Below are 27,980 nucleotides of genomic sequence, written 5' to 3' on the forward strand. Positions count from 1 at the left end.
AAAAAAAGTTACAAGAATATGATGTAAAAAACAAAACACTTACTTCATCACAATTTATAATACTTCATCACAATTTATAAAAAAAGTCACTGAAGTTATAAAAGTTTTGAAACATTATTATGAAATTCATACAAGATATAGTTATATACATCAAACTTCTAACATGTATGACATTTGAAAGATAATATTTTCATCTTGTAAGAGTAAACTTTTGAAAGGTGATAGCATGTGCATTTTGAAACATTTTCAAAATACTTTCTAGAACACGAAATTTTAACTGAACCTATGGTGGAGTATTTTTATTTTTACAGTTTTATTAAAGTCAAATGCTTTTCACTAACAATGTAATCTACTTTTTCTAAAATATATATCTTCTACATATGTCTTTACTTGGAATTTTCATTTATAAATTGCTTTAGATTTTGAACAGGGGAGCAAGGATCATTAAAAATATGTAGCTTTTTTTCTCTTATCATAACGAGTTTTTTCCTCTCTTAATATATAACAATGGTCTAATTCTTGTATATAACCATTTGACCTTTACATCCAATATCTAAGAAATACGAATATTAACATAAGAAAGCACAAATTAAAATACAGATTGCTTTAGCGCGATTGTTTATGTATTAAAATTGGAGGTGCCATTCATATAAGCAAACAAAAAAGTAAACACATCAACACACACATTTAAATTTGTAAAAATTTGCTGTATTTAAAAAATAGTTGACAATATTATATATTAATGAATTTATTAAGTCAATTAACTTGTTTTAGGATAAAGATTTTGACAAAAAGTTTTTTTCTCAAAATCGGAATATATCTATATGGGCGAAATGTAAACATAAAACGAATAGTACAATCAGATACAAAATGGAAATGTTTCAGCAAATGATATAAAATATAATATAGAAAAGAATAAATAAAAAAATAAAAAGTAAACTTATATAAATATTTTACAAAAAACGGAAGAATCACAGAGGATACTTTCCAACAAATCTGTTATAACAGAAATCGGGATCATTTAGGTTATAAACTAATTAATTAAAAAAAGTTACAGAAAAATATATACAATACCCTTATAAATAAAGTGACTTAAATGTAGATTTTCATTCTTAATCGATAAAATCTTTCTCTATAGTGTATGACCAAACCATTATTCATGAACATCGAACCTAAAAATAGTGATAGGTTTCGCCACAGAGTAAATAGAGAGTAGGTAAACTGTGGATTGTTATTAAACAGGAACCCTTATAAAATTACACGATGACTAATATAAGTAGTATAAAAATTAACTAATACTGTTTGTAGAGATTTTAGTTGAAATATAAATAGACTGCCGGTAAATATTAAGCAGAATTAAGAATTTAATAACATTTTCAACGTTATTATACAGGAGAATATCGACACAAACGACAACCATCTTGTACTCTCGACGAAGATGTCAGTTTGTTTTTATCAGTTACTAAATGGTAATTGAAAATGTTGCTTTAAATTACATAATTTGTTATTTTCAAATTTTGAAAATCTGAAATTGCAGATTTTAAATTCAAGATGTTTTGGTTTTATATTATAAAAATTTGATTGCAGTTACATTCCAACTGGTTGACGAGAGTAGGTTTACTCATGGAGGAGTCGTATGAAGCAATCAGCCTGTAAGTTCAATATTTACATTTTTATTATTAGGTTAATTTATTTGTTTTGCTAATTAAAATTATTTATTTATGTTATTAAATAATTTTGGAAATCGATTGACAGTATACAATATAGAAATTATCTGTAATGCTGTTGAATTCTCACGCCGCTTATGTATCAAAAACTTGCCAGAAATCCTTATTGGATAATTGTTTACAAATTTAAATACTACTTGGATTCTGTCTATTAATGCATGTTTATGTACATGTATGCTATAATTTTCGAATATTTTCATTGGACTTCTATTTTTCGTATTATTTTCATGCGTATTAAAAAAATCATCACTGTGTTACTCCTTCTATGTAAGCATGTTATAAAATTATTGATGAAATAGTGAGCAGTGATGAAATATTTTTCATCACTACTGTTTTTGAATATATTGCATTTGCTTCCAGAACTTGAAATTCGCAACATATGTTACTCAAATTATATAATTATCACCTGCTTGCAAATTGGATATGGAAAATTATTTGCATTACATGCAAGAGATATGCTATATTTTTCTCTATTTTTTTTATTAATAATGATTTTTTTTTGTGTGTGTTATAAGACTCTTGTATTGAAGATATTGAAAGAAATGAGCTGTCTTATCAATTTTATTTTGTTTTGTAAATTTTAAGCTCTATGTGTATTCTAATTTATGTCTATGTGTTATATATTTATATAAATAAATAAATATATTTATAAAAATAAATAATTATATATTTCATGATTTTATCTGATGTCTTATTTTTCAATCTATTATTTATCAGAGTTTTGAGTAGGTATTTTCTTTGAAGTGAGTTTTGTGCTGAATATAATTAAAGTGCTAAGAGCTGAAATACCAGTTCTATCAATTTTATTTAATATATCTCAGAAAGTATTCATTGATAAAGCCTGTATACTTTTTCAATATAATGTATTTAAAAAATTGGGTATTTTTTCGCATACTTTTTTGGATATATTTTATATATATGTTTTTAATATCTGTGTAGAATAAACGTAGTATATATTTTCATGATTCTTGAAGTTTAAAGTGAAATGAAATAAGTGCAGCAATTAATTGTAGTAAAATTTTGTTTTTTAATGTTATGTAGGTTATTAATTAAATGTATTAAGCTTAGGTCCTAATGACTTTAGTTTTATTATGCTGAACTGTACATTATTGTGATGAAACAAATTTGTGTTGGGTTAAAACTCATTAGTGTAAATGTTTTCTTTTAAATTTTACTATTTTACAGCTGGCAATTTTCAATAGAGTTTTCACTTTTATTATATATATTCAATCTTTTCTTAAAGTGATATTTCAATGTCTAGAATGGTTTATTAATTGTGTAATAAATGGAAGAATACTTCTTAAAAAATCTATTGGCTATCATCTTGGATCATGGAAGTTTTGTTATAAATATTTCTATTATTTAGGAAAAATTATTTATCATCATCAGATAATGAGTTTTAATTAGTTATTTGAATTTAAAAAGAAAATAATTTATAGTTATTACCAAATAAAAATTGTAAATTATTTTTTATTTATGAACATATGCCTTATTTTATTTATGTATTTAGAATTGCAACAAAATTTTTTTGTGTACTTAAATTAGATCTTTTTCATGGAAATTATTTATTAGAATGATAAAATTTTGATTTGTATAACATAATAACTCTTTAATTTATTGGAATCTTTTTTTGTTTTTTGGATGTTTCAATTATTTAGCAATTCTTATATATAGAAACTCATATATGGGAAAAAAGATGGGGAGAAAATATTCCAGAGAATCAGATGTAATGATTAAAATCTGATTTGCTGTATTCTTAAAATGTTCATGCTGCTAACAAGTTTATTTTTTAAAGAAAATAAGATAATTTGTATCTCATTTGAGTTGTTTTTCCCTCTTCATCATTAATTGGGACTTGTGTACTATCACAACTATATGAAAGAACTTAAATAAATCATCAAATTGGATTTCTATATTTAATTTATTTTAAGGAAGTAAGTTACTAAATTTCACCAATAATTGTGTCTACACAGTTGTGATTATACGAAGGTATTCTTTTATTAAGAAAAGTATTAGAAAAAATATTTAGGTGCAAGAAGTGTCCTTAAAAAGGTGAATACATAGGGAGGGGTTGAGATTTTTATGCATGTGCCTACACCAAGGATTTCAATGGTTTATTTCTTTAATTCATACATATTTTTTTGAAATTTCTTGTAGATTAATCAAAACTATAAAAATTAGGTTAACTTTTTCAGGCTTCTGAATAATAGGTTGAAACTGTATTTAGTTCAGACTTAATTGATTTTTTTGAATTTCTTTATTTTTATAGGGAACATCTGATATCATGATACGTAAAAGGAAAGCTCTGAATTTTGTTTGGAGGTAAACTAACTGAACACATAATGAGTTGGATGTTTAAGCGTGATAGTCCATTGCGATCTAGTCTTCGCAAATATTCCTTCACCTTGCCACCTAAGTTGCCAGAAGGAGCATGCCTGGAAGTATTTAGAACTCATTGGCAACAGGCATATTCTATCATAGAAAGAAATAGTGGGTAAGTATAACTTCTAATATTTTATGCTTTCTTGTGTGTATTGAATTTGAATTTAAAAAAATTAAATGATGTAAATTTTTTTTTGATGTGGAGTTTTCTATATAATTAAAATGATACAAGAAGAATGAAATTCATCAAAATCAGATTTTGGTAAATAGGATGTAAATGATTGCAGTTTATTCATAAAATTTGGAGCCATTCAATATTACTGAGCTTTTGTATTAACTTAGTTCATTTTACATCTTTTTTTGTTTAAGGCTAGTTTTTAGATTCTGTTAGTGTTGGAAAATACCATATATTTTTGTGAATTGTTCCACTATTCTCCCCATCGGAAAATACTGATAACCTACACATATTAGATTCACTTATATATATATATATAGTTACCAATCTAAAGTAAGAAATATTTTGAGAACGAAACAAAATAGTTTCGGAATCACAACTAAAAATTATTCCTTATTCAAATTAATTTGATTTTCCTATTAACTTGATTTTTATTACTTTTGTGTGTATATATATATATTAACATATTATCAAATTGTTAATTTCATAAGATGCTGAAGTAAAATTTTATTAATATTAAATTAAAATTTCTTTTTATTTTATTCCTTTACAGATCTTGGCAGCAATACTTACCAACAGCAGATGATGTTACAAGTGTCATTAATAACTTGGATCAAATGATTACTCTACTTTTACAAGAAGCGCAGCAATCTACTGCGTGCTTAACAAATGGGAGTTCTCAAGTTGATCCTGAACCAACAGGTCCTCTTCTTAGTTTTTTATTAATGGAAGGGTGCTTGGACAAACTATTTACTTGGTCTGTTCGTACAGGAGAATTTGTAAATATTTTAAAATTAGAGCAGCTGAAATTTTATGAGGTATGTAAATGTCTTCTAAACTTTTAAAGTTATGAGGAAATTTCCTTTTTAAAATGTTAACTATATTACTGATATAATTTTATGAAAAAGGTATATTTAAGTAAAAATTAATATCACATTATTATTTTAGTAATACTTTGAAGTATTTTTAATACTGCATTCTACTAGCTTTTACTTTTGAAAATGAATAGTTATGTATTTGATGACTGTACGTTGTTAGCAGGTTGCAATGCCTACAGACACAAAGTAATACTATTTTCGATTGTGTAATGTGGAAACTCGCTATTTTTTTATTCATTCCCCTTTTTTCTGTATAGATCATTCCAATTTCAATTTTTGAGACAGCTGTTCTTTTTACGTGAAATTCCCAAATTGCAGCTAATTAACATGCATGAAACTTCTGTATTTGCTTAAAAGAATAGAATACATTTTTCTGGCAACATTCAATCTGCAAAGGAAGCTTGGTAGTCTACTTTGCTTATTATTTGAGAAACTGTGATCTTATTCAAAGTAGATTAGATAATTTAAAAAAAACTATGAGCAGCTAAAAATTTGTATTTAATACGAATTGGACAGATATAAATAATCCTGATTTTGCTGAATAGGTTCAAGAAGTTCTGCAAAATTTATTTGTTTCATACTGTTCTTTTTGTAAGAATAAGCCTAAATAATCTTTGTATTTTAATAATAAAACTAAGCATAATTTCTGAACATGCATTAAACTGCTGGAAGCAGATTTTAAAGTACTTGTGGATATTTACCCCCTTCCCTTTGATTTTATTGCGAAGCAATTGAGAATTATTGTGAAGGCGGTTGCATTCTGTAGTTTGACAATCTTGCTTTAGTATCCATAGGTATCAATTTAAATATATATTTAAAAAGATTGCTTATTTTAATCTTAATGCATCATTAAGTTCAAGTGAAATAATCACAAAAAAATTTCACCTATTGATATTAAACTAAGCACCAATTTTAGTTCTGTTGATAATTGTTATAAATTGAGTAGTTAATTATTTTTTTGTTGTTGTTTTAATTCAAGTGACTAATAATAAAAAAAAATTCTCCAAAATCTATTGAATAATGTACTCATTTTTTAAATTTAATTTTATCAATTATTTCATTATTTTCTTTCTTTTTTTAGATTTTAGTTACAAATTGTCATCAAGATCTTCTTTTTCACAAACCAGTTGTACGTCCCTTGCTAAGGCTTCTAGCTTCTTGTGGTGATTGTGTACCAGTAGAAGTTGAAAAAAGACTCATCATTTTATTAAATACCCTTTGTGTTTGTCTTACCCAATTTCCTGACTTACTGCAAGTATTTTTCGGAGCAAGTTCTGACCATGGATCAACAAGGTCAGAAAAACGAGACATGTATGTGTTAGTTGCATGGGTTTGTTGGTATATTTATTTATTTATTTTTTGTTGGTGATCATTATTTCTATATTTTCCTTTGTTGTGTCATATATTTTATGTGCAGTATTAATATACTATCTAATTGTATTATTTTCTTTGGAATGTGCAACATTTTTTTTTATGTATAACTTTTTGTACATCTTCAAATACCCCTGGTTTTCAAATAGTTTGAAATTATGTGTGAATTCTCTTCCTGATTTAAAATTCCTGCTCCATTAATACCTTTTTCATCACCTGATTGATTTTAATTGATGTAAAAGCATGGTATCTTTTGATATTTATTTTAGTTCCTTGAAGCATGATATAGTAATAATCCTTTTGGAGTTTTATTTTGGTTAATTATTTAATGGTATTTTTTTTTCAGTCATCATGAAATAAATTGCATTTTATATAATTTCAAATTATATTGTTTGTTTCCAGTAGTAATATTATCTTTTTTGAATACGCATTATGAACTATTATACATTTTTACTCTTAATGTATAAAATTAAATGTAATTTCTTCCCAAATACAGAACTATGTTACAACTCTTATTGATTGTAGTATGTGCTGTAGTTGTAATAAAAATGATGCTTTATGTTATACTATGGAAGATGTGCCTGTCTAGATGAATTTTTATCATGTTTAGATTTTTAAATCATAGATTAATTACTAAAAGTTTTAACAGAAAATTTCATGCACATTGCTTAAAAAATATTTTTTTTAAAGAAAATATAAATATAAATATATAGCACCTTTTAAAGTAAGCAGTAGAGTTTCAGAATTCTGTGAACTAAAAGACTTCACAAATACTCAAATCAAAACTAACCATTAAAAAACCAGATTGATCAGAAAAAGCGATCCACTGGTAGGAAAAAATGCAATGTCAGATACAATGTTAAAAAAGAAAAGAAAAGAAATGCTGAAAAAAAAATGTTCTAAAAAAATATTAAATTAGAAAATAAATACTCTCAACTGAGTCATTAAGGAAGGGAGAATAGAATCAATTAGCATACATATAAAAAAGTAAAAATTGCTGTTCTCAGCTCATTAACATGTATTGCAATCTAGCATAAAGTAATATAATTAAAATATGAAGTTTTAATTTTTTAATTGATTTTTATTGATGCTTAGTTTTATTGATATACTGATAATCCTCCCTGAGTTGCTTGACACCAAAACAGAAGTTGTGATATCTGAATTTGATAATGATGCATAGAAAAGGAACGGGGTATATTTTTAAACACTGTCCAGGCTTACAGACAGTGGTAGATATTTTAGAATGTTTGAAGTTGAGTTTTTATTAATAGTCATTGTTGCAAATAAATTGGAAAATACTATTTTATAAAATATTTTACATCAGATTAATTTCTGAATGGATTTGTCTAAAATGCAGATTCCTAGTTAAGAATATTATTATATGGAAGAAATGTATGTGTTCGGATTTCCTTACAATAGTTACATTCCAGTACATTTTCTTGTATGCTTTCAAATTTGTTTAGAAATAAGGCAAAACAATTTGTTTTATCCTGCATGACAACAAAGACAGGCAGTACCATTAGTTTATTTTTCAAAATATCAATATCTCTTACCAACTAGAAATATGGCAATGAAAAGCTCTATAAAATTATCAGTTACTTTGATGAATGAATAAATTATTATTTTAGAATGCAGTGGTTTCTGTTATTTTCCCATTGAGTATAGAAATTGTTCTGTTATTTCCAAGATAAGTTTCCTTAAGCTAAATACCAAAGATAATATTACCATTGGGCAGTAGTATAATATGTTAAAAATTGTCCGTAGTCTCTCTGCTTCCCTATGAAACAACTTTTCTAAATTTAAAATTAGTAAGATGATAAAAAAAGTCATCTCATAATTTAGAAATTATCAATTATTTATGTTTCTATCCAAAGGATTTAAAATATCTAAATGTCCTTTATATCAGTTACTGAAATTATATTTGTGTGTATTTAGGAAGTATGCATATCTTTAAAAAATTGGTAGTGAGATTATATGAAATTATGAAAAAACTTTTTTCTTTCAATTTACTTTATCAAACAAAACCAAAACAATACTTCTTGAAAATTATTTTTAAGACCAATTTTTTGTTGATCAACTTTAAATATGTTCAGAAAAAACTTTAATTTTTTAAAAATGAAATCATTTTTTAATTTTCTTAAATTGATGTGAACTAGTCACAGTATAACAATTTTATTTAATGTAATGTAATGGTTTATCTATCCATCTACATTTCAGAAAATGGTGGAATATTTTGTGCTGAATCTGAAAAAGTCCTGTTTGCTTAATGTATAATGAACATATTTTTTTCTATATATATATAATTCTTATACTATATTTTAAAAAATTTTATTCAGAATTCTTTAATTTTCATATGATTTAGTTCCTCTTCGATTCTATAACTTATAAATATTTTTAACTAATGATTAATAAATAATTAGTGCCGTTAGTTGTAAATAACTTTTTAACATGTTGATAATTTTAGATGGAAAAAAAGTTTTACTAATTTGTTTTGTAAAGTCACTATTTATGCTCTGAAGCTCATCTTGGTTGTTTATTCCTCCCAGATTTTTTGTTCTTTCCATTTTGCTTTTGTTATAAATATATAATTTTATGTATCATAGTACATTAAATTTATTTTCTTGATGAAATTTTAAAAAAAATATTTATTTGTTAATATATGTTAGTAATTACTATGTGTCCTATTGGAATGATTTCATACTTCATTGTGATGTAGTCTGACTTGAATTAAAAACTGCATTTACAATTTGATTATTTCATCCTTATTTAGGTTTTTAATTTTCTCTCTTCTAATACCATTTGTCCATCGCGAAGGAGCAATTGGACAACAGGCAAGAGATGCATTATTGTTATGCATGGCTTTGTCCAGAAGGAATGAAAGCATAGGTGTCTATATAGCAGAACATTCAAACTTTTGTCCTGTAAGAATGAATAATTTGCTTTCCTCTCTATTTATATTTATATAAATATATAAAATAAGCTAGAAAATGATTTGAATTCATAATTTTATTCTTCTCCATAATTAAAGAAAATATTCAATTTTTTGGACTTAAAAAAAGTTGTTGAATCTGTACTTTGAATGCAACATACACAGTAAAGCAAGGCTGGAAAAAGGATGTGTGATATCACATTTTGTGTTTACATTGCTTTGGAAGGGATGCTATTTAAATTCAGTTGATTGTTTATTTGAGACATATGAATTTTTACATCTTATTGCAACTTAATGTTCCACCGATAAAGTTACAAATATTAGCATAAAAACTTAAAATATTATGCAACTCAGGAATGAAAGTAAAGTTTGAATTCAAGTGGTTTGATTTTGTTGATTTTGAGAGGTGGATTATGGAGTATGTGAAGGCAAAGCTCTTGATATCCAGACAAAGTAAAAAAAAAAAGGCAGAGAAAGTAAAGAAATAAAGAAACCGAGAGAAAGTATGCTTTAAAATTTTTGGCAAAATCGGTCCACACTCAATGTTGCATAGTAAAATTGTAATTAAGTTCAATTACAGAGGAGACGTTGGGATTTCTTAGTGATTTCTTGGAATTGTAGGAGTCAATATCTTTGATTGTGATGTTATCATTTTTAACCAATTTATTGAAAAGTGCTGAATGATAATTTATTTATTGTGTAGCAAGACTGAAGTCTGTAAGTAAATCATTGTTCCAAACAATGATTTACTTACAGATTGACTGTTGTCTGATTAAATATATATTTATAAAATTATCCAAATTTGATAGAAACCTTAATGCTAATTTTTTAAAATTAACTTTAAATATTCTATAATAAAATCAATTATTGAACTAGATGTTGCTTATTGCACAAGTCATGATATTCACAAATTTTGTGTTTTTTAAATTAATGCTTCAGGTAACAAAGAAATGGCATTTCAATTACTCCATATTAATTGTAAGGTAATCTGTTATATAGTTTCATGTTAGTGATAGTTTGATTAATTGTCAAAGTATTTTTACTTATTTGTAAGAAAGTATATAAATAATACTTTTTTCTGTATTTTACATAAGATTTCATTCAGAAAAATCATCATATCACCTGCAGTTGAAGGGTGTATAAGTAGATGAATTACTGTGTATTTTTTTGAATTTTTTAAACATTCTGTTTTTATGAAGAATAATATATTGGGAATTTTTGGTAGCCTTAATGTTGTGTTTAAAGTTTTTAGAAGCTTTGTAAGTTAATATTCATGGACTAATAGTACAAGATCTAATCTCTGATATTTACAAAATATTATTATATATTGTAAAATTCTTTGTAGTTATAAGAATTTTAAGTATCTTAAACTATTTTAATTCATTGCAATGAAAATTACATTATTTGTTTATATTTGACAAAAACATTCAAAATTAATTTGATGAAAAATTAAGTAATGAAAATTCCTATAGAATTCTATTGGTGTTTTTTTTTTTTTTTTTTTTTTAATCATAGTATATGTAGTTTGTTATTCTATGTACTGGTGGTAAAAGGTTTTTTAATGTAGATATTAAATTCCAATTTTTGTCTTTTTGGATTTTAGGTCTTGGCCACTGGTTTGAGTGGGCTTTATTCCTTACTACCTAGAAAGTTACCTAATGTTCCTGAAGACTGGCATCAGTTTACCCCTGAAGATATATCTGAAATACCTGAACTTGCCATGTTTTTAAATTCATTGGAATTTTGCAATGCAGTCATTCAAGTAAATATGATTATTTCTTCCATCTGATATTTTATATTGTTTAAAAACAAATTTTAGTTTGTTTAAAGTTGTGTTTAAATGTACATGAAGCCCCCCCCCACACACACAAAAGTATTTTATGCATCAAATTGTAGCAGATCATGTTTGAAGCTATTTTAATGGCCTTAAACAAGATGTATTTATTTTGTAAATGAATCTTTCTATTGAAATCATTCAAAAGATTCAATGAAATGTCAACTTCTAATTACATATATTTTTTTTGCAGTAGTGTAACTACATTTTTTTTTTTTATTCCTCATATAAATTATGTAGATAGTAAATAGAATCTTTTTGTAGTTTTCAAAAATAGAAAAAATCAATCAATTAAACATTTGATGTTTGATTACCATCATAGTAAAGGAATACATTTGTGAAACTTACGCAAAACTAAATAAATAAAACACTTCTCAAAATTCAGAAAAATATTATATAACAAATAAGTTGGTATCATTCAAAAGATGTGTTTGAATTTTTAAATGATTTAAAAATTATTTTTATATAAGTAATATACAATAATATTTTCAGATGTTATCATAGAAAAACCTCAAAATTTTTCTTAGTTTTTAATTCAAATTATTTTTAAAAATCACTCTTCAATGCATTTAGCACCCTTCAAGTCCAATTGTACCAAATTTGATGTTCTAGGATAATTTTGCTATAAAATGTTACATAAATATGTTTTTTCATACACAATTTCTTTTATTATTAGTAGAATTTCAGGCAGGCTCAGAATTGGTTTGATTTCTTGAAATTTTATTCATGATTTGATGATGATTGTGGAATTGTTTTAAAGATTTCAATATTTTATTTATTTAAATTGTTTAATGAACATGGATTCACATGTTTTTTTGTTTTTATTTTTCAATTAGACACTATTTGTGATTTCTCTCAGAAAAAAGATTTCCCCTTTTGATAAATTAGAAATTAATTGCTAACTTATGATTTTCCAAAATATTAATAAACTCTTTAAGCTGAAATTTATTATAAAAGATGTTAGGAAGAAGATAATATCACATCAGAAAAGGTTTTCAATTTGAATTTAAATACGAACCTTTTATAAGTTTTTCAGTATTATCTGTATTTAAAAGAAAAGAAAAAAAGAAAAGGAATGAAAACTTTTAAGCTTATTTGCATTTGTAACAAAATTCATATTTTGTTCATGTATTTGTATCAAATAAATGGAGGAGGGGATTCTTGAGATGAATTAACCAACTAATTTTGTTTCTGACTAATTACCTTTATCAGCCTGCTGATTCACCAGGAGTAATGCTCTCTAAAATTTTCTATTATATATTTATGTACCTTGTACTCTTAGCAAAATATTTTTAGACCTCAAATTTCATTAATCACATAACTCATATTATTATTATAGAAATCTTATGATATTTTGTTCGTACATGTCATTTCATACATCATCATTTTGTTCATCTCTCAAATTTGCTGTCAATTGCCGTAAGATTTAAATATGAATTTGAAATGGAAGAGATTAAAACTTCAATAAATACATAGATGTTTTTGCTGCACTCAAACATATTTTTTTAATAATAAAACTACAGAAATATGTATTTGTGACTTTTATAGGTAGCTCATCCTTTGGTGCAAGAGCAGCTGATGGAATATTTGTATCAAGGGTTCCTTGTTCCTGTATTAGGACCTGCTTTACATCAGGTGTGCTTAGTTTTTCTCACCAAAATTCTACTTTTACCCATTTTTATTTTCATATTTATCTTTGTGTCATCTAGAAAAAAGAGCTGTCTTTATGTAATTTATTAACACTTTCAGTGCTACCGACGAGATATCTCATCTTTCAGATTCTTCCAATTTCAGGTTTCTGTGGGCTAAAATTTATCTCTTATGCCTTTATGATTCATATCTTCTTCAAATATGAATCAGTAAGTTCAACCTATCTAAACTGGCATGAGAGATAAATTTTAGCCCATACAAACCTGTAATTGGAAGTATCTGAAAGATGAGATATCTCGTTGGTAGCATTGAAAGTGTTAAACTTGTTGATTTTTTTTTTTAGTTATTAATATGCATATAAGTTTGGGACTCAGTACATTTTAAAAGTATTTAACTTGTTTTTTGATAAAAAAAAATGCACTTTTACACTTAGTTATGCGATGAAAGTAAAATAAAGTTACAAATTTTATTTTTCGATGCTACTTATCTCTTCTGTTCCAAATTTTTTTTTTAATTTTTTCTGTTTTGACTTCATTCTGAAAGTTCTAATTAATTTTCTAATATTATTATCTTATGATTTAATCGCATGATCTGATTAATGAATGTCTTGATATTTCGTCAGATATTTTTAAAATCTATTTCTCTGTATTAATTCAATTAAATATTAGATTTATTGCAAATATGACATTCAGTCTAATTGACATTAAGTTTTTGTTGGTCAATAGGTTTGATAGATATTTCAAACTTCATGTTTTTAAATTACAGATTTAATATGAATGCTGGTTATAATGCAATATAATATAAATTTTTTTCTCCAACTTTTAATTAAGAAACAAAATAAATGAATATGAAATTGTAAAGCATTTCTATTTTAGTTTATTTCAAAAATTCAGTTTTTTTTGGGGGGGGGTATTTTTTTAATGTACTTTAATTTGAAAGATTTTTCTTTGCAGTCAATGATTATTTATTTGTATTTTTAAACAAAAATAATAGTATTAAGAAGTTATTACAAAAATGTTGCATAATGAAATCATTAGGTCTGTATGATTCATATATGGAGGCAGTCTTGTTTCTGAAAATTATGTTCCTTTTGGAAATTTCTTCTCTAGTATATTTTTCTTGAATTCTTTTTGGCATAAACATCCTTCATATAAATTGAGATGTTTTTGCATATTCATGATATCTTATGGTGTGCTTTGAATGTTTGTTTAAATAAATTTGTAAATAAAAAAAAAATTGAGAAAATTAGTAACTGTTGGATATTTACCCAAATTTTTTCTTTTATATTGATAAAAATGTTATTGATTTTAAGCCATTATGTTATTAAATTTTCTAATTTTGCTCAATCTTTAATCCATGATAGTTTTAAACATCAAAACTCCGTAGGAAGGAGAAGAATAAATATTTGCTTTATTATCCATATGAAAAAAGTTTCCTGTATTGTTTTCCTTGATCTTTTATATTTTCTCTCTGGCAGAATGACATTTTTGATGTATGATTTACATGTTGATTATTAGCTGATGGTATTTCAGTGAGGTATAGAGCAATTTTTAAGTTATAATCAAAATTGCTTCTTATTTATGTCATGAAAAGATTATGCATATGAAGTTTAAAAGAAAGAAGTTTGTTTATAAATTATTGGTGCATGGTGCTTTCTATGAGGCATATTACATAAAGTCAGTATTTTTATTCTTTACATGACAAATGCAATAGCCTTAAAATTTAGTTGTATTGTTTAAGGGGAGTTTCAACTGATGTGATTTAAAACGCAAGTGAATTTTTTAGAAAATATTTTTTTTGTTCTATATTATGTTTTATGTAATTTCATAACCTCCAACACCAGTATTAAAGTAATTTGCACCCTGTTTCTCCTCTCTTCTCCTCGTTGCTGCATTGTTTGTGTAATCCGGATACCAGGAAGCTGTAGCAGTGCCTGTCGCCAGGCTTGAAAACACTACGAAGTATTTGGTCAGTACGCAGTTGCTCTTCCTCATTGTGGCTTTGGACTGGCAGTGTTTTTGTGACCTGCCTTGTATTCTGTCAATTAACAAACATTCTTAGCACTTGTTTCGCCCTCTGCATGCTCATGATGCACGCCATGATTCGTTGCATGGAACTCTCTTATGCTGGGAAAACTAATTTTCTATGCAGTAATTTTCCTCTTTGGTATTATTTTCTAGCATTCATTTTCTCAGGTATCAATCTGTAGAACTTTCATATAGATTTAAATTTATAGATCTGTAATTTTTTATAGCATATTTAGATTTGTATTTATTTTTGCTGTGGGGAAATGTATTTTTAAAAATATATTAAAATAGTTAATTTTTTGAAAATCGTTGGTATATGAAATGGTGAAAATTTATAATGATATATGATTTATTTTAGATTATATGCAAACTTATTTTGAAAGGATTGTTTTTGAAATAGTTATAAGAAATGCAGTTCTGTTTAGAGCAGCTGTATTGCTATTAGCTATTTTTGTTGCTTAATGTAAATTATTAGTAATAAAGATATTTACTTCATATATGGTGTTCACATACGAATTAAGTATTCATGAATATATCTTTATAACATTAATTTATAATACTGAGAATTTATGAATTTGAAATGATTTAAATTGTAAATTAGATAAAATCTATGAAATGTGGATAACAGAATCTGTGAAAAAAAAATCTATGAAAGCATAATAAATTATATTTTATTTGTAAGAATATTTTAATTGTTGATTTTGTCTAAATAGAATAAAAATATGCCATTTAGTTACACCTGAAAAATTTATATAAATCTGATATTTTAGTGTACCAAATTTTTTAAGTGCAAAAAGTGGGGGAGAGATGTCTTTCAGCTTCTCTGATAATGTGATGAAAAATCTTTTTCCTTTTATTAATACGATTTTAAAGTAGAAAGTTGTCATGTTCTGGAAAAAAATTAGCACACTTTTTTTTTACTTAAAGAGAGGGGGGGGGGGAAGAAAAAAGAATATAGTTATTTAAAATTTTGAACTAATTTTATTTACATAGATTACAGATAAAATAGTTTTTCATTGTACTTTAGTCTAATGGTTTTGTTATTAAAAGAATAATTGATTTAAAAAATATGAAAACTTTTATACTTTTAGAAAGAAAAGGATTTGTTAAGGATTTAATTGACTTCTGAAATCAAGCAAATGTAAAATTGACTTTTGTTCAGCTGCAGAAGTGTCTTATCTTAAATTTATGAAAAGTATTAAACTGAATAAATCATTCTTAAAATAAAGGAGACTATGAATTCCTATTAATTATTTAGTATAATTATAAAAGTTAAATAGATGAAATTAATTTTTTAAATAAATTAATCCTTAAGTTTTGATATCTGAAATTTGCTTTCTAAAATATTTTTTGAATCTAAATCATATACTTATTTAACATGCAAATAACATGATTAATTATGCACTGTGTGAATCACCAGCAACCACAACAAATGAATTAATTGCTGTGCTTTCTGTTTGCTGCCGATTTTGTTAACACCCTTTATTCACACATGCAATAACTGTAATTCATAAAAATAAAATTTGGAATTGATTTCAACTTTGTGTTGATTATAAGTGTCTAACAACTTTTCATGTAACCAAAGTTAGAGCATGAGTTTGAAAAATCAAAATTCATGCATTGATGTGTGAAACAATAATTGTGACTAACTTTAGTGTGAAGCTATATATATATGTATACCTATATCTAACTATGTTTTCAAAAGTGTTATGTTTTAATCAATAATAAAATATATTTTTTAAAATAAAATCAAATGAAACTATTTATTAAAAAAGTATTTGTTAGATATTTTATTAAAGAAATAAATAATTACATTTCGATTTGTAAAAAGCTTCATTAATGCAATAAAATATATTTGTATTTACACCCACATATTTAAATAATTTAAATTTAAAAGATTATTATTGGTAATATTTAAATTCTTGATTGTGCACTACTTTCATAAAATGATTTATTTGTTGCCATTTTTTAAATGATAAGAAATAATTAGAATTTAATAAAATATTGTCATCTATAAATCAAAAGAAAGAATGCTTTACTTTTTATTTTTTCTCCTATTTCATGTTCAAAAAAAAAAATCAAATATTCAATGAGTTATAAAATATTGAATTTTATTTAATTATTGCCACATTTGTCTAATTGGCATTATTATTACAGAATACTGTTGAAGAGATAGTTGCAACAACTGCTTATCTGGAGTTATTCTTAAGAACTATTACTGAGCCAATTCTACAGCAAATGTTTTTAAAGTTTATTTTGACATCTTCTTATGATACACATCGTGTTCTGAACTCTTTGATTGATCGATTGGGAGCACAAAGCAGGGTAAAAAAATTTTTTTGGTCTATTGTTTATTTTTTTGACTGAAGGAATGTTTTTATAATAATTACTAAATTTGTATTATCTTAATTTAAATTTGTGTTTTTCACATATATAGAATTGCATTTACGGTGTATTAAGAAATAAATATATTAGCACATATTAATCTTATCAGTAATGGTAGATTTACTTGATATAAATATACATGTATGAAATTTGTACTAATATAATGATTAACTCTGATACTAACAGATGGTAAATTTTTATGATTTCAGAATTTTTTTAATGTTTATAACATGATGATATGTTACATTTTTTTTATTTAATTGAAGATGAGCATTTGACTCTAAGTTGAATTTTCTTAAGCGTAGAATAGTATTCTGCACAAATTATGCTTATACAACAAAAAAGTTAATTTTGTTGAACTTTATTACAAATGTATGTTTAATAAATTTTCTGAGTAAAATGCAAATGTGTCATTAAATATAAGAATTTATATTTAAAGTATACCTTATATATATTTTAAATATGGGGTATGTAAATTTTACACATGGTTAACATTAATGTATTTAATGTAAAGGTTAGTAATCTGAGTTTAATCTGAATGTTATATGATCATCATAATATCAAACATAAGTATCAATTGCTTAAGATGATTGGCATTTTAAAAGATTTAGTATAATGAATCATCAAGTAGTTAATAATCCACATCTCTGCAATTCACCTAGAATTGCCATTAATTGATTACATATTTTCACTTTTTTTAAATAATAGTATTCTAAACTTAGCTCTGCATGCATTGTTTTGATACAAGCAACTTAATTTCAATTTAACAAACATTTTGTTTTATTGACCTTGGATTATTACACATATCTTTGATTTGTTTGAAATTTTTAAATAAGTATTTTTCTAATGTATTTATTACCCATGAAGTATTCCCGTATTTCCAAAAATGGGAATTATGTTAGAATTCGTTAGTTTCTGCTTTCTGAAGTAAATGTTTGTTGTTTCCTTTTTATCATTTACTTATGACCAATATAATTATCATGCAATTTTGTAATGTTTACAAAAACGTGTATTTTTTTTAAAGGATGAAAATTAAAATTTTTTATGTGTTTATTTTCAACAATGAATAGTAATCAATAATAAGTACTTAATCTTTAAATTTGAAATATTTTTGCTCATAACTATTTTATATTCTTAAAAAGCTAGATGTGTTATATAGTGTTTTATTACATGCCTAATTCTAATTATCAGCATATCAGTTTTTTAAGTTATTTTTTACCCTTATGAGAGAATTTTAAACTGTAGTAGTGTTTGATCTTAGTGTTGATGTTGAACAAATTAATTGTTATTAATGGATTTGTTAGTGTTACTGTTACATGCTTCAAATTTAATAATGAATTTATTTACTGGGATGGTAATAAAATAATGATGCAGATTTTAAAAATTAATTCTAAACTTTTATTATTTATTCAGGATTAATTTAAATGTAACAAAGTATTAATAAATTAATAGTGGATTAATAACATTATTTCTTACATTTTTGATTTGAAATATTCCAATTTTTAATAAAGAAATTTTAACCTAGTGATTAGTTTTTAGGTTAATTATAATTTGAAATCTGAATTCAAAAAGATTTGTTTTATGATGAATTTACCCATATTTACATAAATGTATACAATTGTAGTTTATTTTTGTTAAAATTTTATTTATGTAAGCTTAATCTCAAAGCTTCATGCATTATTATATTTTTATGTAATTTTTTGTGACCACATCAGGCAATAGTCATTTTGAATGTTCATCCTTTATTTTTTCTAAAACTTTTAGCAATACCATATATATTTTTCAAAATATTTCTGATGTTAATATTTTATTGTATAGCTTTGCCTTGTTACAATGGCTTTGTTTCGCTGTATGCTGGATTTAAATTGTGAAGATGTGCTGTTTGAATTGGTGTTCAGGTAATATAAAATTGCAATTCTTGTAATTTCAATTTTATTACTTTTTACTTATTTAACATTTAATTTTTTTTCAAAAATTCTGTTTCTTATTTGTTTAATTTTGTTTTGTAAGTTCATATCCCATGTTTTATAATGTGTATCATATAAGTACTTAAATATTTTCATATCTTGTTTAATTCTAGGTATCTCATACCATGTACACATGTTATGGTAAGTCAAAGAAGCAGAGTAAGAGATACAGACATGTACAATCAAGCTGCAGAAAAATTTCTGTCTTTGATACCTTCATCTTCTGTGTTGCATAGTAATGATTATAGTAGCTCTCTTCCCACCAGCCAAAGCACTCCTTTATCGAGTATTCCAGGTTTTGATAGTTTACAGAATTTACCACCTATGAGTCGTGGAGGTAGTCTACGAATCAAACGTCACCAACGCTCACCGTCCACCAACAGCCTTGCTTTTGGAGAGCTCGACCGTTTGCAGTCTAAACATGCAGTTAATGGAACTGAATGGTATGTAAATATACCTGATGCTCATCCATCCAGCTACATGGACTATCTAAGGGAAGCTCACAGAAATGTGAAATCGTGCACCCTTGCTTGCAGATGTTGGTCTGCTACATATGATGGATTGGATCCTCCACCCAATGCTGTGATTGTTTCAGAGTCCAAAGAATCAGAGGCATTTACTAGCAGTGATTCATCTGACAGATTAAAACTTTCTAATACTTATGTAGATAATGAGCAGAAAAAGCAGTTAGACGCAACCCCTTTACTACAGAAGGCTAATACTAGTAACTGTAATTCTGAAAATAGCGTGCTTGAGTTATCCTCAGAGAATCTGGCAGTTCTTCAAGACAGCTTCAAACAAAATCAACAAGATAGGCAGGTAACTTCTGAAAGGGTGTTAGAGAAAGATAACTTTGTAATTAAAACTCTTAACAAGCACAACGAATTCATTTCTAGTGATATCCTTCAACAGATAGTTAATGCTGAAGATGAAAAAGTTTTTTGGAGCTTAGTTTGTTCTACAGAAACCCCATCTTCCATTGGAAGTGTGGATGATAGTTTGCAGACGATTGATGGTTATTTTAATGATTTAGAAGTTGATACTTCTGTGGAAGACAAATTACAAGTTGGCTACACTGAAGTCATGGACTCTAAAGACGAGTGTTCCAATGCTGATTCTGGGGTTTTTGAATCTCGAGATAGTTGTATTTCAGAGAAGGACTCTGATGTGGTGCCACATTCTCTTCTCAGTGCCAAATCTAGTGAGCATAAAGATAATCTCTTTATATCTATACCTTCATATTCTTCAAAGAGTGACCTGAAGCCTTGTTCATCTTCTGTCTCAGAAACAAGTACTAAGAGTAGTAACAGTCCTGCCTCTCCTGGTAGTTGGGAGTCTTTTGGCACACCTAATATTGGTCCATTTTTAAGTATAATTTTGACCAGGCTTGAAATGATGATGCAAAATGATGTATATACTAATTTACATTTAACTGGGATAATATCAAGATTGGCATGCTATCCTCAGGCTCTTCTACGGTCGTTTCTCCTAAATCCTTCCTTAGTTTTCCAACCAACGGTCCGATCTTTATTTCAGGTAAGAAATTAAAAATCTTTAAAAAAATATATTTCTTTATTTCAAATTTCCTTTGTCAATAAGGAAACAGGATAATTTGTGTGCATTTGCTAATGTAATATTCAAAGCTCACTTTATGGAGCTTGTGTTCTAAAGGTCACAGTATTTATGAAAGTGTCTTTCTATTGGATGTTTCAATATCAGAAAATAAAATAACTGAGAAATTCTGTTTTAATTAAATAATTTCTTTGAACTTTAGAAATTAAAATAATAAATTTTCTTCCAGTATATCAACAATACATTCAATTATATATTTAAAAAAAAATTAAATGTGTGTTTTATTTGGAGTGTTAAAACATTTCATGAAAAAAGGAAAAGCTGTAAATACTTTTTTTGATTAAATACTTTTAGGAGAAAAAGGAACATATCTTCCAACATTGGTTACCCAGTCACCAGTAGCACTTTCCGTCAATATGTTGCATATAACATAGCATCAACAAATTATTGAAGAATAGATATTTCTAATGAATTTTAATTAATTTTAAAGTTAGTCAATTTTGTAATAAATATTTAGTTTAAATTTAAAATAATTAATAATAATAATAATAATAAATTTTTGAAACAAATATTTTCAAACATTATTTAAAAGTATTTAATAGACATTTATTATTAACTTAAATATACAAGTGAAATAACATTTTTAGAAAATCACACAATATGATTTTGTTGATCAAACAAATTAACACTATTTGTTAGACATTTTCATCTTGGTTTCATTGATTAGCTGTCATCTTCTTTCTTTTTTTTCTTCTTAAGTCACCAATTAACATTATGACCAATTCCTATATTCATTTTTATCATAAGATATGACCTTACTGTTTTTGTACTCATGCCGGAACAAGATTCTTTTTTTCCTCTTACCTTCTGTTAAAAATACTTTTATGTACCCACATTGCTATGAACAAAGATTCCAATAAAGGGTTTTTTCGACGTTTTTTTATATTTTATGGATATATAGTTTTTCACTATATATCCATAATATTATAGTTTTCAACTACCATAATAACTGCAGAAATTCCATAATTATTGGAGATTATGAAAGAAGATTAAATTAAAATTATTTTAGATAGTTTATTAATTAAAAGAGAATATTTAAAATAGATTTTTTCCCCTTACTTTTCAGGTTTTGGGTTCTCTAAAACAAAAGGTAGATAGTTATTCATACACAGTTGATAATTATGAAGAATTGGTTCATCAAAGCAAACAGTTTCTTTTTTCTCGAGTTCAAAACATGGCAAAGCCTTTTACAACTCGTGTATATTCAGATTCAGTATCTCGAGTCCATTCTGCATCATTTTCAGGATTTCAACGAGGTAAGTTAGTAATTTGTTTTTAAAATCAATGATGTTTTAAATAAATATAAAATGTCATTAAATTATAAATTTTATAAGTTTTGTCTTTAAAGAATTAAAAGAATGTTTTAAGATTTTATTTTAATTATAGTGTATTTTTAACTCTCTTAGTAGATATTTATTAGATTATAACATTTAAATATGGATAATAAGATGGATTGATATGGATTATCTGCAAAATAATAAGTTTTCAAGTGATTAAAGTTTGCTATTTTGATAAATAATTCTTTGTTATCTGCAAAATTAATTTAAATTGAATTGTATGTTAATTTTTAATAATGCTGCATTATAGGTTAATATTTTGTGATTATAATAATGAGTATTTTGTGTTATAATAGTATTTAGTAATAATAGATTATATTTAGTTTATTTTGTCAGTTTTATGGCTAATTTTCTATAAATAATTAATATATTTAAAATATTTATTGTGCTTATTATTTCTGACTTCTTATACAGGTGAACCCCGAAGAAGAAGCTTAACAAGCTTTCTTTTCCGTAAAAGTAGTTTTCTAAGGAATCGAGATAATTTTAGTAAAGAACCTATGCTGGAATCCATTTCTGATGGCCAAGGATATAGGTAATGTTATCATTTGTTATTATCATTTAATTTTTTTCCTTTAATTTGCCTTTTTTAATTATTCTGAAATTTCTGTTTTAGAAGCAGTCGGTAAGTACAAACCTAAAAGAATCTTTGTATTTTAAAAAGTTCATTACTTTTTTCCCCCATTAATTATACTTTTTTTGTGAACTAAAAAGGTCTCTATCTGATTTTTTATTTAATCCCACATACCATCTGATCATTTTGTTACATTAATTAACTATTCTAATAGTTTATATCTTTTTTTCCACTTTAGCATTTTGAAGTAAGTTAATAATTGTTAAACATTTAAATTGATTTTTTCTTATGTTTATTTAAATATTATTTTAATAGGTATTAAAATTTTATATGATCTTAAAGATTTTATTTTTGTCTGCTATCTTTTTATATTCTTTGTTGAATTATCCATTATGGAAATATTAATATTAACAAAAGTAATAGTATGTATAAATGCTTCATTTCATTGACAATCTTTTACTGAAAAAAATTACTTTTTTTTTTTTTTTTTTTTTTTTTTGAGATAATGTATTGCTCAGTTATAATATGTGGTATCAGATTTAATGAATTTTATAATATTGCAAAGATTTTTTTTATTTTTTAATACTTTTATTTTAAATATAATTTAAATTCCTGGATAACAATCTTACGAACTTTATATATGAATCCTGTTTTTCTCTAGTATATATTGTTTTGATTATCAAACATTAATATGTTTGCTACTGTAATCAACAGTGAGTTTAAAAAATTCTTAAAATATCAGGTATAATTTGATATAAATTTGGATGAGTTAATTTTTGTAATATAATTATTATTGCTGTCCATTTGCTCCAGTTAAAAGTGACCTTTCTTAACATGTACATTTAGAGTGTATCTAATTTTATTTTTGTTATAACTCAAGGAAATTTGCAACTATCAGTGATTTATTAATGTCAATATTACGTATGATACTCATAATAAGATATTTATTAATAAAAATCTTTTATTTTTAGATATGTGAGTAAACCTACTCCATATTCATTAGAAGGCGAAATGGAATCAGTTAAAGCAAAAAATGCCATTTTTTGTGCTGTAGTTTTAGAAGAATTCCTTAAGGAATTAGCTGCAATCGCTCAAGAACACTCAATTATTCAATTAAACCCAGACTTCTGGGATGACATTGATACTCCCTGGGAATAGTTATATAGATGTTTATAGTAGAAAGTGTAATATATAAGTGCATAAGTACAATGCATGTCTGAATTTGCTTTCAAATGTTATTGGAAAAAAGTCTTTCAAAATTTCTTCTTGAGAGAAATGATTATTTTATTGTTTATGAAAATTTAAAATATAAAAGTATAGAGTCTAAAATTCATTTATGCAAATGTTGATCTCCATTTGTAAAGGTTTTTCTTATTGTTGTAAAGTAAAATGTTCGTACTTGATTTAAATTGTAAAGATAATTTAAAGATTTCTGTTGTAAAATTTTATCTGTGATTATATTTCATGTCAGTATATGCTGTATTGTAAAATGTGTTTTGAGCAGAGTACTTTAATTAATTCTACAAAAATTACTTTAAAATTGTCTTTATTCATCCAAATACAGAAATTTAGCAAAAGAAAAAAAAAAAAAATGTTTTGAAGAAAAATTGTTAAAAGATTCTTTTAATTATGTAGTAGTTTGAAATATATCTCACTTGTATTTTATGCAAACCTTAATTTTTTATAATGCATGTATATAATTTACTTTCAGTGAGCTAAATAACATTTTTACATTTATAGCTTTGATAGTTTATTTCAAATTAAGGAAACTTAATTAATCTTTTGGAAAAATTGTATACACAAGCCATATAATTTTTTCTAAAAAATTAATTCTATTGTTTGACCAATTCTTGAAAATAAATGTTATAAAATTGAATTTCCAAATATTTTCCCTTTTATAAATTTGTAGTGATAATATCATGAAATTATTAGTATGATAATTTCAAAAATAAGAAATCTTTTTAGTTTATTGAAAAGCTATAAAGCATGACTATCTATTTTTTTCTTTTTAACTATCATTTTTTGTTGTAAGCATTGGAAAATGCATTTTTTTTTTCTTTTTTACCAAGAGTACATTTGAATCTATTTTTTCAATGATTTGTCATTAAATTTTTGTTATAATTTATAACATGTGATGTAATTTAAAAAACTAGTATAGTTTATTAAAATGAAAAGAACCCCCCACCCCTTCATTTTATGCACGATTTTGCTTTTGTTAAACTTATTATTATTTTTTAAATATTATCTACCTCCAACTTTGTTATTTTACAATTTAAAAGCAGTTTAATCCCCCCCCCTAATGCAAAGTGCGGAGTATATATATATATATATATGTTACAAAATCAAAAATGTAGTTTACTGCTGACAAAAACTTTTATGAATTATTTAAAATAACAAATATTGTTTTCCTTTTTTCAGTACAATGATCTCATATTAATCAAAAGTTTTTTTTATTTCATTTCTTGAATTGCTTTAGAATATTTTATATATCAAATTCCATTTGACTTATTTATAAGCCGCACAGTTTATATATATATATGCATATTAATTATGCAAAAAATTAAAATCTATTTACTTAGATATTTGCAATGGTGTTGGTAACAAAACTTAATATAATAGTTTGCATATTTTGTAAGCTTTCTTTTTAAAAATTAACCTTGCTGATAAAATTTTTATTTTTATTTATACATTAGATATCTTATTAAAATTTAAAAATATTTATTGGAAATATTACTTAATTGATGCTAAAAAGAATTTCCAAGAGTGATGTTAAGTTATGGATAAATATGTAAAAAATGCAATATGCAAATGTTAAATACATTTAGACATTTGAATATAGAATAATCTATTCAGCCCGTAGTGCGAAATTAGTGATTTGTAAATATGTTGAATTTTTTATAGTAAATGTATATATAATTTATTTTCAATGTTGCTTTGAATAATTAAATGCTATTTATTCTGATTTTAAGATGGTAGTTTCTAAACAAGCAAATATACTTCAATCTTTTTAAAGATAACTTTCTATTTTTGAAATTCACAATATCGAAATAATTATATTTTTTAAAATTTAATGAATCAATTTATTTAATCTCTTTCACTAAAATTGGTGGTTGATGAATAAAATGTATCTGATTTTATATGCAATTTAATGATGTGCAGTGCTCATGTGAAAATTTTATTTTGGAAGAAGAAATTTTGCTTTATTATGGGAATATTATCTTAAAAATATTTTATTTCTTTTATTAAAAATCAATCATAAATTTGAAATTCTCTACAGATGCAATGTTTGATTAAGCAATACATAGTGTGTAAAAAGTGAAATGTTGTATATATGATTCTGCCTGCAATATTATAAGCAGGGGTGTTTGTGCTCCGGGGAAACCCCGGAATTCCGGGGATTTTGAACTTCGATACCCGGAAATTCCGGGGATCGTCGTTCAAAAGGAAGTAGGAATAATAATGAATTATTTATTTTGATCTGGGTAATTTTGTTTGCTTTGAAAGCAGAAAACGCAAGGTCAGTGTGTGTGGTGAAAACTTTTCCTTTCTTTCTCCAAAGGCAGTGATAATGCGTGAAAAGGGGGAAAAACTTCTTTTTTGTTCTTTCCTTATTGCGAGTTATGACTCATTCCCCCGGTTCTCGGACATTCTCTTCTGGATTCTTTTCGGCAAGTAGGCGCGGCAGAAAAAAAGGGAGAGACTTCGTTCGACCAGATGTGCGATCACGTGACCTGGGTTCAAAAGTCTTAATTTTGCAAAAAAAGTAATTCATTGAACTTTTATAATTAGGTCATTCAATACTTCATAATCGTAATTTTTCATTTCTCCCCCCCCCCTTCTCGAAACTCCAAAATGTCGGTAGTAAGTCCGTAAAAGTTTCCGGGGATTTTTTGGGGTCCCACAAACACCCCTGTATAAGTGTGGTGTAATATAAATTTAATTAATTTAAACTATTTATTTTCTTTTGTAATTTATAAGGAATTATTGTTACATTTTATTGTTTTAATGACTTAAAATATTAATTATGAAAAAAATTTCAAAGATCTGTAGAAACTTTTATTAAATTTATAAATTGGAAACTATTTAAAAAATGTCTTTAAATTAAATAAAATAATAAAGTTTTAATATTATTAGTTTAATAGCATATGGATTGCCTTGAATACAATTTTATCTTGATTTTATTCTTTTATAATGTAACATTTTTTTTTCTTCTCCTTTACCTTTGATGAGTAGCATTCTCCTGTTTTTTTTTAAACTTAAATATAAAATTTAGATTGTTTCTAGTACAAATTTTAAAAACCATTTGTATTACTAATTTAAACTAATCCCTTCATATAACCTTTTATATATGAATATATTTTACTCTATCAATCATCTTGATCTTCACTACATGTTATGTTTTACACTATAACTTTCATACTAAAGTTTCTTTAGAGTAAAGAGTTCTGCTCATATTTTCATCTCTGAATTCTCATTTGTTTTTTCTTAATTATAATAATTAACTTTTGTTTATATTAATCTATTTAGTTTTTGTTCAGTGATCTTTGTTTCTCAGATGCGTTTTTCTTTCACATTTTTTTTTATTACAATATAATAATTAGAGGTTGTGATTTTGTTTAATTGGGTATTTTTTTTGTTAGATTGCATAGAACTTCAGTTTTTATGCAGTGCGATACTCAAATTAGGTTTAGCTATTTTCTGTAGTTATGAATGATTTTGTTAAGATTTATTGCACAATGTGATATTATAATGAAAGCAGCAAGCTGTGCTAATGCATTTCATTTCAAATTCTTTAATGTGTGATTATTTGCTGGTATTTTACTTTTATATGACTTTGCTATAAGCAAGTCATCTGTGATTCCAATTTTATAAAATGTATATTGTATTTAATTGTAAAATAAACAAATGGAAATATGAAACATTTGGGCCTGATTGACCCTTAAATGTGTTTTATGTGTAAATATTTCAATCTTAGAGAGACAGGCAGCTGAAATCAATATTGTTTAGAGAAATAAAATTATATTAAATTGTATTGTGCTGTGTCATTCATAATTTGATATCATTCTGCATTCAATTTTAGATTTCTTTCACATACAGTATAAGGAGAATATG

General features: G+C 25.4%; 2 protein-coding genes across 5 annotated transcripts in view; one reads left to right on the plus strand and one right to left on the minus strand.

Annotated features, from left to right (window-relative positions):
- The window catches only part of LOC129975706 (E3 ubiquitin-protein ligase SH3RF3-like), a 31,198-nt gene extending 29,778 nt beyond the window's left edge, over positions 1 to 1,420 (minus strand). The window contains exon 1 of the mRNA XM_056088862.1: positions 1,075 to 1,420. The gene's annotated coding sequence lies outside the window, so the exon portion shown is untranslated. The remainder of the gene's footprint in view (positions 1 to 1,074) is intronic.
- On the plus strand, positions 1,379 to 27,900 carry LOC129975705 (FHF complex subunit HOOK-interacting protein 1B-like). 4 transcript variants are annotated; one of them, XM_056088858.1, is made up of 15 exons: positions 1,379 to 1,469; positions 1,588 to 1,652; positions 3,997 to 4,221; positions 4,838 to 5,102; positions 6,244 to 6,473; positions 9,304 to 9,454; positions 11,066 to 11,224; positions 12,845 to 12,931; positions 14,864 to 14,914; positions 17,131 to 17,298; positions 19,177 to 19,256; positions 19,439 to 20,861; positions 22,024 to 22,213; positions 22,709 to 22,829; positions 23,840 to 27,900. In XM_056088858.1, the coding sequence occupies exons 3-15, from the start codon at positions 4,070 to 4,072 to the stop codon at positions 24,024 to 24,026; spliced, it is 3,264 nt and encodes a 1,087-aa protein (XP_055944833.1). In that variant the 5' UTR covers positions 1,379 to 1,469; positions 1,588 to 1,652; positions 3,997 to 4,069; the 3' UTR covers positions 24,027 to 27,900. The 4 variants fall into 4 exon arrangements, with proteins under 4 accessions (XP_055944833.1, XP_055944834.1, XP_055944835.1 ...); XM_056088859.1 differs by having other exon boundaries at positions 6,244 to 6,455; XM_056088860.1 differs by lacking the exon at positions 14,864 to 14,914.
- Positions 27,901 to 27,980: the final 80 nt, after the last annotated feature.

Source organism: Argiope bruennichi, chromosome 7 (assembly GCF_947563725.1).
Source record: "Argiope bruennichi chromosome 7, qqArgBrue1.1, whole genome shotgun sequence".
NCBI classification, from domain to species: Eukaryota; Metazoa; Arthropoda; class Arachnida; order Araneae; family Araneidae; genus Argiope; species Argiope bruennichi.

What these genes read in the sequence shown, in the direction of transcription:
- LOC129975705 (XM_056088858.1), top strand. Translation starts at nt 4,070, where the DNA reads ATGAGTTGGATGTTTAAGCGTGATAGTCCATTGCGATCTAGTCTTCGC. An exon ending in TTTGCAATGCAGTCATTCAA is followed by an intron (nt 11,225 to 12,844) that starts GTAAATATGATT and finishes TGACTTTTATAG; the next exon opens with GTAGCTCATCCTTTGGTGCA. An exon ending in CTGTTTGAATTGGTGTTCAG is followed by an intron (nt 19,257 to 19,438) that starts GTAATATAAAAT and finishes GTTTAATTCTAG; the next exon opens with GTATCTCATACCATGTACAC.